Raw genomic sequence first — 13,014 nt, forward strand, 5'->3', positions numbered from 1 at the left:
AATTCTCAGAACTTGACTTCTTGGGCTTCTAAACCACTTGATGGCGCCTTAGAGCACATGAAGCATCATGAAGCTTCGAACCATGTGCAAATCAGTTGGCGGCAAAGCTTCGTTGCTTCATGGAGCTTCATTTGGCCACCGCTTCGCTTGGACATCTGCCTCACAGTTATGAGGTCCCCAGCTCACTTCAGACTCCAGCCTTCCTGTGCGGGGTTTGCATGTTCACCCTATGCCCATGTGGGTTTTCTCCGGGTACTTCGATCTCCCCCCACAATCCTCAAAACATTAATGTGGGGAATATTGGACACTCCAAATTGCCGTTTGGTGCATTTGTAACTGTGAACAGTCGTCCGTCTCTGTGTGCCCTGCGATTGGCTGGCAACCACTTCAGGTGTACCGCACCTACTGTCCAAAGACAGCTTTCTGAGGACAGGCGGTTAAGAAAGTTGATGGATAGATAAATAAAAATACATGAAAAAGGCAGCCAAATCATTTGGGGCACAGGTGTTAAACTCAAGACTCGGGGGCCAAGATCCGGCCCGGCACATCATTTTATGTGGCCCGCAAACTGCTGATTTGACTTCAAGTTTCGAACTGAGATACCAAATTTGTAAGTTGTCTTCAACTTTGACAGTTTTTTTGTTGTTGTTGTGATCAATACCCCTTTTTTGAACAGTTTTTAGTGGTGATTTCAAAATCTTTAACTCACAGGTGTCAAACGCAAGGCCTGGGGGCCAGATCTGGCCTACCAAACCATTTTTGCCAGCCTTCGATTTCAAAACTAGCGAAGTGTGTGACAAACACAGTTAAAATCACTCTCTGACAGAAACTATAACTACAATGTGGCCCTACGATAAAATGAGTTTGACACCCCTGATTTCGGGGGACATTTGAGGGGGTTTCAGCCCGCCTAAGATAAGTTTAGGGGCGCCGCTCTTGTGACGATTCGCCATCTCCCAGCATGCTCTTGCGACGCCGACTCATTCAGCGCACGGTTTGTTTTTTGTCTGGCCTCAGGAACTTCTACTACATCACCATGCTGCGCGACCCGGTGTCCCGCTACCTGAGCGAGTGGAAGCACGTCCAGCGCGGCGCCACCTGGAAGACGGCCCTGCACATGTGCGACGGGCGTTCGCCCACCCAGGACGAGCTGCCCACCTGCTACAACGGCGAGGACTGGTCTGGCGTCAGCCTGGCCGACTTCATGCGCTGCCCCTCCAACCTGGCCAACAACCGGCAAGTGCGCATGCTGTCCGACCTGAGCCTGGTGGGCTGCTACAACCTGTCCTCCATGAACGAGAGCCAGCGCGACCACATCCTGCTGAGCAGCGCCATGACCAACCTGAAGAACATGGCCTTCTACGGCCTGACCGAGTTCCAGCGCAAGACGCAGTACCTGTTCGAGCGGACGTTCAGCCTGCGTTTCATCTCGCCCTTCACGCAGATCAACAGCACGCGCGCTGCCAACGTGGACCTGAGCGAGCCCGTGCGACGGCGCATCGAGGAGCTCAACTTCCTGGACGTGCAGCTGTACGACTACGCCAAGGACCTGTTCCTGCAGCGTTTTCAGTTCAGTCGGCAGCGGGAGCGGCGGGAGGTGCGCTTGAAGAGGCGCGAGGAGCGCCGCTGGTTTCGCGAGCGGCAGCAAGCCGGGCCGTGGCCGTCCAAACGCGGGGCAGAAGCTTCGAAAAGCCCGGAGAAAGAGGATCATGACTTTGCCAGCACCACTGAGGACTACGCAAGCCAAGTGGCTCGCTGGTGATGCCATGAAAAACTCGGCGCGGTACACTAATCACAAAACCTTTGGGGTATTTGGCATCCGGGTGAAATTTCAGGGGGAGCTGAAAATGCGCCGTAACCTCGAGAGTTGACCCCTTCTACACTTGGGAATGTCCACTTGTTCATGTAGTTTTCAGGAATCCTGCAGATCCTTGAAAAGTCTTAAAAGGCATTCGTCTGCCTCACAGTAGAGATGTCGCGGGTTGGATTCCGGCTCCGGCCTTACTGCGTTGAGTTTGCATGCTCCCCCTGTGCCCGTGCGGGTTTTCTCCTAGTACTCCGGTTTCCTCCCACATTCCTGAAAACATGCATGGTTAATACATTGGACACTCCAAATTGCCCTTTGGTGTGTTTGTGAGGGTGAATGGTTGTTCATCTGCGATTGGTTGAGGGTGCGGCCGCGCCTACTGCCCGAAAATTGGATGGATGGATAGATGGCATTCAATCCATAAACCTAAAAGAAGACCTAATCGACACGGCCGTAGATGTCCAAGATCCATTTTTAATGATTTCACGAAACAGTTTAAATGTTATTTTATGACGAGTTGGAGTTTGTGATTTTAAGTAGTCTCAAATTTCTGCATTACAGAAGCACTTAGCTGCCAATTCGAACTAAACATTTTTGACTGGTAAACTCATTCGAATGTACATAAACGTATTTTGCCATTTAAATCCTTGTTAGAAAAGTTGAAATGTCAATGTACTTTTTCACCTCTGAAGGTTATAGTTCATTTTAGGTTCATTTTGAAATTTCACCTCAATATCCCAATCTATTTGTGAAAGCTGTCAACCCCACGATATCATCATTATTGTTCCTCTGCTTTTTGATGTGCACTCGTCTTTCTTTACAACGGTGGTTCTCAAACTGGGGTCTGGAGCTTGAGCAGGGTCCACAAAATATTCACCATGAATTTCAAAAAGTGCATATCTAATGCACTGTACCTATATATGGGTACATAAAGTTGTATTTTTGACATTTTCGACGATGGCTTATCATCTAATTTTATTGCATCATCCTGCATAAAGACACATTTTTATCCTAAGAGTATATTTAAAAGAAGAACTTAACAATAGGGCTTTATTCTCATAACATTACAACTACTGTACTTCACTTTTTCATTTCTATGGTCTACACTGTACATTCCGTATATTTCGGACCACAAGGCACATTTAAAATCCTTACATTTTTTCAAAAGCTGACAGTGCGTCTAATGTAGGGATGTCACTTTTTGAATTTGCCGCCTTTAATTCAATTTCGTTCCTATTTACTTTCAAACACCTATTTGCTAGCAAGCTTCCATGTTGACTAGAACTACTTCCTCTTTCCATGTCTAACAATCATGGGAAATAAAGTCCTCCTAGGATAATGCTGCGATTAGACTGAATGCATTCCACCTGCTTTTGCCCTCACATATCCCAAAAAGTGGCATTGAGCGCTAAACAATACAGCTTTCAATAGCTGCTGGGACGAAGCAAAACTGGTTGGATAATGGTGAGTATATTGACTTGTATACTGTAGGCAAATGAATGAAACAACAACCTTGATAATTACAAATAATAATAATAAAATAAAGTACTTTAAAAAAATTCACCCATGACTTGGCAAAAAAATGGCACGCAGGGCAACACAGCTAACACACTTGCTGAGTTCAAACTAATGAAAAAAATTAAGCTGAATTAGAACCAAGCATATTATTTACTTTTATGCAAATTTGAATAAATTAGCAGTCAAAATTTTATTTTCAGTCATTTTAAACCAAATGTATTCCGATTGGATTTTTCAAAAGGGGTCTCAATTGACAGCTAACTCTATATATTAGGAATCAGGTGAGAAACCCAACGTTGTTTCACACTGGTAAATTTATTAAGATGAGAAAAGCAGAAGCTTTTGTCATGCAAACATGTGGGAAACATTGCCCTCTGGTGGTAGGAAGACAAAGTGCTCGATTTGACATGAAGGTAGCAGGATTTTAGTATCAGTTCAATTGTTCGTGGCGGCCAATATCATGATCGCGACTAAAATTCGATTAATTGTGCAGCCCTAGTGCGCCCTATATACAGGTCCGTCCTATATTTGGAAAATTTCCTATGTTTGATGAACATATTGTCCAATTACACGTAGAACCATTCACACGGAATGGTTAAAATAAATTGGTTCAGTGATATTGTGCCTGATAACAGGTTGTGCCTAATGGTCTGAAATACATGTATGTTTAATTGTTTAATTGGATCATGATGTGGCCCTTTGATAATCCGCCCCCCCACCATTTGAGAACCCCCGCTTTTCAAGTGTGGACACTGCTTCCAGGTGCCCACTTTCTGCTGTCTTAAAACTCTTCAAATGCTGTTTTTTTTTAATCATTTCATTGCTGCCTTTGTTCTTTTCCAAATGCAGCTTTTGCCAGGTTGGAAAAATAACAATCAGAAGCTGCTTTATTAAAAATGAAACAACAACAAAAGATGAATGTCATCAAAATCACAAACATTTTTAAAAAGTAGATGTAGATGGTTGCATGCCACATTCACACTTGCACAAGTAGGCTGTAAAGATGAATGAGATTTTTTTTTTGTAATTATTTGAATTCAATGAAAAGCTTTTCCTTGAGGGCCATTTTTGGTGCATGAGGACTGATTATGTTTTTGAGTTGCGATGTTCTCTTTTACTTTCACAAGTGCTAAAAAAAAAAATGATGTTGGCATACAGTGGAACCTCTGAAGTTGAAAACATTCAAACACATTTTCTGAGTTTGCAGTGTTTTGTTCACTGGTAATATTTTGATAGACTAATCATGAAAAGTCTGACATCTTGTCAGAATGTCTCCTGTCCACTTAGTTGGTTTTAAACGTAACATTTTAAATGTTAAGTTTGTCAAATATTATCATGACCATTGACCATTGGCCATTAGGGTATAATATTATATTTACAATATGGCAAAAATTGCAAACATTAATGTCAGGTTTGACCACAATAATATCGCACAGCTTTAGTTGCTTTAAATCAGGGGTGTGAAACATATGGCCGGTTCTGGCCCGCAAATGGTTGCCATTCGGCCCACAAAATGATTTTGTAATGGGAAGTATGACAATTAGCTGATTTTATTATTAATAGTGATGTTGTGCTTGTAATATTTTGCACAGTATTAACTCTTTCAGTGCCAAGCGTTATTGGAAAAGGAAACCTTTAGCGGGCTAGTATTTTTAGCATTTTCACTCACCTTTCAAGGCCAACAGAATATTGTGTGCTATGCCTATGTACATATGGGTGATGCCATTGAAAGATTGACTTCCATTCTTCAGTTCCACTTGCTTGTAGGTAGCATCTTCTTGTAAGTGTGGAAACACTGCCATCCAATGGTCACAGTTAGCACTACAGTGCTCAATTGGCTTAAATTAGCTAAGCATTAGACAAGTGTGTCAGCTCCTCTCCATAAAAAAGTATTTAACCACAATTTTATGATTTATTATTACTATTTTCAAACAAGACACCAAAAAAAGCTAAAAATGTAAAGAATGAAACAGCTTTTGCGTTTTTTTTTCTTCAATTCATTGGTCATTGTATGGATCTCTTTGGTGTGTGCACCTTAAATATAATATTATGTTTCTTGCAGAGGATAATGAATTTCTGCATTTGAGTACTGATATTATGTCTCCATGTGTTACTCCACCATTTGTGTTCAAATTTGGCTTTTTGTAACACGATTTGTTAGACCATCAATTCATCATTTTTACTGTAAATAAAGTCAGACCGGTACATAAGCCGCAGCAGCAAAATTTGAGCAAAAAAAAAACATTTTTCGTAAAATGATATATTTACAGAATATATCAGGCATTTACAGGCCTACGGAAGATTTTGTATTTTTGTTTCAAACTTTTTTTAACGGCCTGCTTCCAGAAACGTCCTTTCTTCAACAGACTGAACATGCAAGCATATTTAGCAATAATATATTTTCAACATCCTATTATTCTATTGAACACGTTGCACATTAGTTATAGCTACAATCATATATAGTACATACATTATCTATCAAATTTACATGTGACGACCTTTTATACAAGATCTTATTCAACTTATATTTATTTTTTATTTACTTTTAATACTTAATATTTTTAGATTTCTTTTTGAGAACTTTTCACTTCTATTTTATAGCATAAATTGACACCTGGAACAGATACAAACTTTGCTTTATCGGCGGCTTGCCCCCTAGTGGCTAAATAAAAAAACTACAGATAAAATGCAAATCGTGAAAAAAAAAAAGTTGCATTTCATGGTCCGAAAATTACGGTACTTTAAACACACACGACTTCAATTAGGAATGAGGATCGCAAATGTTTAATAGACAAAGAAAATGGTCACCCGCCCATTGACGTCATGCGTGTGCTATCTATACATAGAAAAAAAGCCAAGGATTAAGTAACTATTATTATGTCGCTGTCCTAGATTTTGCGCTTTTTTCTGGATTCAAATTCCACTTGGGAGGTTCCATTGTATTGAAAGTTGGAAGAAAAATCATGGATTGATACATCAGAAGAAATATACAAATGTATAGTTATTTGTTATGCCATATTGTAGTTTTCTAACATGACATGAAACACGCGACGATGAAACGGGAGGTTGATTTTTTTTTTTTTTTGTCTTTTTGTGTGCTTTTATGCTTCTTATCTCATTTTCCTTTAAAGGCCCTCCAACACACACGCACACACACACACGTTATGCCATCCTCTAATTATCAGCATAACAGCATTGTCTCTTTTCTTTTGATTGCACTTCTAAAATACCTCAATGCCTTGCTCCCCTCCCATCCTTAAGATTATTTCCATTCGTCCGTTCACCACAGATGAGGTGATCTTCTCGGATGGTTGTTAGCGTTTTTAGTTTCAGTGGCGTCAGCCCTGTTGAAAACGCAACCTGCTTCTGACGGCGTTACGCGAGAAATTGTCATCTTTAAAAAATCATGAATATTTCATTCCCTGGTCGATGGCGTTGGTTTTGCGGTTGAAATGAAGCTTTCGCTGCCGTGTGACAGGCAGCAGGGGTGAGAGAACGCCAGATGGGAGCGCACAATGTGCTATCGTCACCATACAGGACCGTTTATGTAATGAAATCCTAATGAGATTATGTGACCGATGTCGAAGTCTATAAATGTGTGTGACACATGTCAATAATGGACAGTGGGTTCCAAAAAAAAGACTGCTCGCCCCTGTTGAAATGCCAGGTTTTCGTTGTGTAAATTAAAAAAGTTTTTCGCCCTTCAATCGCAAAGACATATTTTTATGTTTTTGAGTCTAGAAATTCAAAGCCAATTACTTATTTCTATACTTTTTTTCTCAAGTGTTTGGATAAAGCTGTGTTTCTCAAATCGTGGGGGAAGAAAGCAATTTATTACTAATGTATGCAAGTAACCAAAATAATTGATTACTTTAGGCACTTACTTTAGCTAATTACGTACTAACAGTGTTTTTCAATCACTGGTCCGTGAGATATAGTCAGGGGAACCAAGGGAAATTCTCCAATTCCCTGTTTTTTGTTTGTTTGTTTTTTTTTATTATTTTTGGTAGTGAAACATAATCCTGAGAGTCGTGTGTTCCAGCATAATGTCAAAAATATTCTTCGCCAATAGGTGGCAGCACAGTACTTTGAGACAAGCTCTAGTGTTAAATTGTGTTCAATTCCTATTGATAAAACTTTGATTACATTGAATTTAAAACGGGCCATTTGTGGCCCACGGGACGATGGTTTGAGGCTTCTCCCTCCCTCAATATGAAAGTTTATTGTTAGTGCAGCCTGCGCGTGTTTGATATGGATGCTTTAAATTGTTAATATAGGCTAAAGCATTTCAAATTTTTAGCTGATGGCGTGCCTCAGGATTATTCCAAAGAAGAGTGTGTCTTTGCTCCCAAAAAGTTTGAAAAACACTGCTTTAGACAATTAAACACTACATTAATTGATTATTCTTGGGAACAGCGTCTAAAGTAATCAATTCATTTGAGTGCTTTAGTAGCTAAATCAATAAATAACCCTAAGCAATTGATTGCTTGAGTACTAAAACTCATTAGAACTTGGTTACATAAGTATTTTAATACCTAAAGTAATCACTTCAGTACTTAATTACGTATTTAATATGTCAGAATTTTTGTACCAAAAGTAATCACTAGTAATTGATTACCAATTACTATGGTACTTAATTGCATAAAATAATTAATTACTTTAGTCATTCATTGAATGTTAGAATCTTCTTCAGCCAAACACATAAAAAAAAGAAAAAAAAAGAGGAAAACATATAACTAAGCACCTGATATTGAATGTCTACTCTAAAATTAAAAAAGAAAATATGCCTTTGGGATTCATGAGTTTATGTGATCTTTAACCTGTACATTGCAATTTCAAACAAAAACCGTCTCACGGGGGAAATTAAACTATCTGAGGTAATGTGGACTTTTCATCAACTTTGTCTCGCGCTGCTTCGTAATGTCAAATGTGGCTGCAAAAACATGAGAAAAAAAAAGCCTTCTAGAACATGTGAACATTTGAACATTTGAGGTGAATTGGTGAAATGATGGTTGTGGAGGTGGTGTGTACTACCTCCTATTTGACATTTTAAATGTGATTCTTTATTCTGGACGCAGCAACAGGGTGTGCACACTTGTGCAACCACATTTTCACAATTTTTTATTCTTTGGAAAGTTTTTTTTTTTTCCAACTGTGTTGTGCAGGCTGTGGGTCTTTGATGTCTGTGGCCGTCAATGGCAGTGAATGAGTTGCCCGTGACGTATGTATGTACGCTACAAATGTTTGGCCTTTTAATTTTAATTTGAAACACTGCTAAAGACCAACTTGGCTGCCTGATGGGAAGTCTCACCAACACGTCATCGGGTTCCGAGCGGAAAAAAAAAAAAAAAAAGAGATTGTGTTCTCTTGTGTAACAATTTCTGTACATGTTCAAACGTCTCGTGATTAAAATGAGTTGCCTTTTTTTGGGCGTGTGAAATTTAATCTGCCATTTTTCTTGTTGGACTTGGACAATTAAAAAAAAACTGATGTGTAGAAATAAATGCATTGAATGACAATGACGCTGTGCTGTTTGATTAAGATTGACCTTATTAAATTTGTGTTTTAGGCATCATAAAGGGGAAATTAAGTCAAATGTTTTATTTGCAATATATATTCTATTTCAGTGGTTCTCAACCTTTTTTCAGTGATTTACCCCTTGTGAAAAATATTTTCATCCAAGTACCCCCTAACCAGTGAAAATGATTTTTTGGTAAAAAAAAAAAAAAAAATTAAAAGATGCCATCAGTGCCTGATTTATTCAACTTCAAAACCTTTTGGATTATAGATGAGATCTGTTATCAAAAAGAAATAACACAATTATGAATACATATTTGTCCAAAAAAAAGAATCACAAAAATGTTCTTTTGACCCCACTATTCTAAACACTTTTCTGATGAACACTGTCTGAGAAATATGAATTAAGCAGCAAAATCATCGTATTTTTATCAATTTTAACCGGCAGCCATTTCGTCACTTGCTGTCGCCTGAAAATGACATCACAGTTGCTCGGGTCTCAGGTAACAAACAACCAATTACAGCTTACATTGCGAATATCACATGAGTAACATTAGAAAAGAGCTAGATACGCTGACGAGTGAGAAAGGGGCGTGTGCGCCGTTGTAGGAGGCAACACGGCCAGCCCTGAGCAGCCATACATGGCCACCATCTAGAAACCACCGAGGCGGAACATTTAATATGAACTCCATTTGAACATATTTTGATGCCATTATGAAAGAAAAGCTTGCGTCTTCCCTCAGGTTGCGCTGCACGGATGGTTAGCGTTTCCTTCAGCCGGCTGTGGCACAGATGGTATGATTGTATTATTTCCAACGTTTTGACCGTAGGAAGTGTTTAATGACTTGGAGAAAAAAAAAAAGAAAAAAAAAACACATGGGCAGCTTTTCTCTAAGATATTATTTCTCTGCTTTTAGTCAGCAGAATAACGCAGTGCGTGACTCCATATGGTGCTCATTCTGCACGGAACATTGACTTGGTCATATCAGTACAGCAGGAAAAAAATGATTTATGAGTTAATAAGTAAACATGAGGGGGAATAAGATGAAGATATGGTACAATTTTAAATGGACTGGACCCACTTTTGGTGACACTTAATTCGGAATCTTGTTTTTTTTTATCTCGTTCATTGCCATTGACGGCTGTAGATTTTAATGAACCAAAGGAATGGCAGTGAATGAGTTAATAATTTAAGGGAACTAAACTAACTCATTCATTGGCAGCTCAATTTTAACGACCTTTCACATCAAAAATAAAGAACAAAAAATGGTGAAAAACTAGAAATATTTGAACTAGATTTATACTATATCAATTGATCAACTTTGTTCTTAATTTTGTCTTGTAGTCTATAAGTTAGTTTTATTTAAAACAATATTGATATTACACAACTACAAGTTATATGTGTACTTACTCTATTTTTTTCATATTTTATATGTTAATAATATTTTAAAGTAAGTAAATATAATTTAATATTAATGTTAGTATTTTAACATCCTCATTGTTTGCAGGCCAAACAAGTTAAACATGCCCAATTTGTTGGCGTATAAAAACAAACAGAAGAGTTATGACAGGAGAAAAAAAATGATCGATGAAATAAACGTAGAGGATAAGATGAATATGTCTCACATATTCAGAACCTATACAAGAATGATTATATTTTAAATATAAAGGATGGATATAAGAATGATATAATTACTTTAAAAATGGTTACAGAAAAATATGGATAGTATTAATGTGTAAAATTTATATAAAAATACATAATGTCTCCGTGTATGTTCTACTAAATATTATAATATGAAATAAATAAAACAAAATCTTAAATGTTCGTAGTTATTACCGCTGTGAAATGTTGCAGGTCAAATCGACCCACTTTCTACCCTTTTTTTGCCCCAATTTTATTTTATTTTTTATTGGCTAAACATTTAACGCAATAAAAATACGTATCTTAAAGATTACAGTGATATTCTTCATCGATAGTGCATGTTAACGTAAACTGACAATTTTGTATCCCAAGGCCAGGCATACAAAACTGATACTATACTGACGCTTAGTGGTCATTTTTTAGAATTGCAGTCTCCATGACTATTTTCATCAAATGCGGGAAAACAGCCATATATATATATATGTATATGGATATATATATATATATATATATATATATATATATATATATATATATATATATATATATATATATATATATATATATATATATATATATATATATATATATATATATATATATATATATATATATATATATATATATATATATATATATACATATATTAAAATGAGTCCATTTTATTCACATGTGACCTTCCTGTTACTATTTTCCCCACGTTTACATGGGTTGCTAATCCATGAGAGTTCGTTCCACTGAAGACTCCAAATTGTCCATGGGGTGATGAATGTAAATCTGAATGCTTGTTAGTTTGTATTTGCCCTCCAGGTGACAAGCAAGCACTCCTGTGTGTATCTGTCTGTCAAAAATGTAGGCATGGAAAGCCATTTTGCTTTATAATCCTGCTTTATTGCGAGGCCTATGTCGTAAACGGAGAAACCGCACTGGATGTTGTGTCGCGGGAGGCCTGTCTTTGTCACAGCTGTCCAAAAAATGTCTTTTCAAGAAACTGGATGGCAGCGACTCGTGCATTACGCTGAGTAGGCATTTCAAGTAAACCAAAAATGTGAATCATACAACCCATTAACCATTAAAAGCTTGTGGGTGGGGGGTGCAAAAGATGCACTATACTTTCATACACTTTAAAAGGGTGTGAAACTGTCCTGTCAGTAAGGAGTAACATTTTAGTGATACAGTGACAATAAAGGCAATTGCTATTCCGATATAAAGTCAAAATGTAATTTGATATGTCTGCAATAAAACAATATAAGGAACAATACCAGGCTTTGTTTTGTTTCTCTTTTGGTCATATGACTCTTTCATTCACTCTGGGACTTTTTCCTCGCAGGGAGCAATGCGCTGACCTCGGCATGTGACACTGAATACATGCTGCATTTCCTGCTTGCTGGCTGATCACATTGCATATGTATTTACAAAAAAATATAGTATTAGGTGTATTTAGTATTAGGTGCATTTTATTTCTGTCATGATTTGATTCATTCATTTGTTTTTAATTCCCTGGTTATTAGTTGATTTTTTTTAAATCAAGAAATTTGGAATTAAAAGGGTGATGTTACTGATGTTGTACAGTAGTTTAACATTTATTGTTCATTCATTTGTTATAAACGGTGTTATGTTTAACTTCATAATGTATTGGTATTTTTTGAGAATATTTTTATTTTGGTGGCTCCCCTCTTTACTGAGTTTGATCATGTGATATTCGCAAGCTGGACCATGATTGGCCTTCTCCTGTGTCCTGAGCAAATGTGATGTCATTTTCACTTGATGTTATGTGACAAAATAGTCACCTCTGAGATGGATGAAAACAGCTGGATTTTGTGGCATAATTTCTCACTCATAAGCACACTAATAACAGCTTAGACATGTGAAGCCGCAGAAAACATATAATTATTAAAAACATTTTTGACTTGACTTCCTCTTTGATAATATTATTACTTGCTGCTTATTTAGCTATTGACTATATTTAGCTATTTACAATATTGACTATTATTTTCTTTATATACTGTAGATACAATAATACAATTCAGATGATAAACATCAAGCAACAGCAATAACACACATTCTACGTCTGGTCTTGCATAAAGAATATAACATAACATAGACGCACCTTTAGTCCCATCTGAATTTGTATTCATCTAGTGCACCATGTTGTCAAATATATGAGCAAAATCCTTCCACCCCCGTAGTGTTAGCATCTGTCTCGTTTGACCTTGACAACACTCGTCAATTTAAGACACTGTGTGCATTATCTTCAAACATTATCCGCTCATCATATCCTGCAAAGCATAAATCTTTTTTAAGGTGTGAAGGTTTTTCAGTGTAAAATAGAGTTTTAAATGTGAACGACATTAAAATGCACTGTTAGTACATGTGCACCCAAGAAAGATTCAGACATCTATTAAAACTATTATAATTAAAGAATCGTGAGCATTTAAACGGTAAAATCATGCAAAAATAAAACAGACCTCACATGGATTTATTGCTGTTCCCTTGGTAACAAGGAAACCCTTTGCCCTTCTTGCCTCCT

The 13,014-nt window shown here is 37.5% G+C and overlaps 1 protein-coding gene across 1 annotated transcript in view; it reads left to right on the forward strand.

Annotated features, from left to right (window-relative positions):
* hs6st3b (heparan sulfate 6-O-sulfotransferase 3b) overlaps positions 1-8,844 on the forward strand; it is a 65,783-nt gene extending 56,939 nt beyond the window's left edge. The window contains exon 2 of the mRNA XM_088415120.1: positions 1,018-8,844. Within this exon, the coding sequence (XP_088271246.1) occupies positions 1,018-1,762 (745 nt within the window). The 3' untranslated portion in view covers positions 1,763-8,844. The remainder of the gene's footprint in view (positions 1-1,017) is intronic.
* The last annotated feature ends 4,170 nt before the right edge of the window (positions 8,845-13,014 follow it).

This window comes from Hippichthys cyanospilos, chromosome 5, assembly GCF_059441005.1.
Source record: "Hippichthys cyanospilos isolate Australia breed blue-spotted pipefish chromosome 5, RoL_Hcya_1.0, whole genome shotgun sequence".
NCBI lineage: Eukaryota > Metazoa > Chordata > Actinopteri > Syngnathiformes > Syngnathidae > Hippichthys > Hippichthys cyanospilos.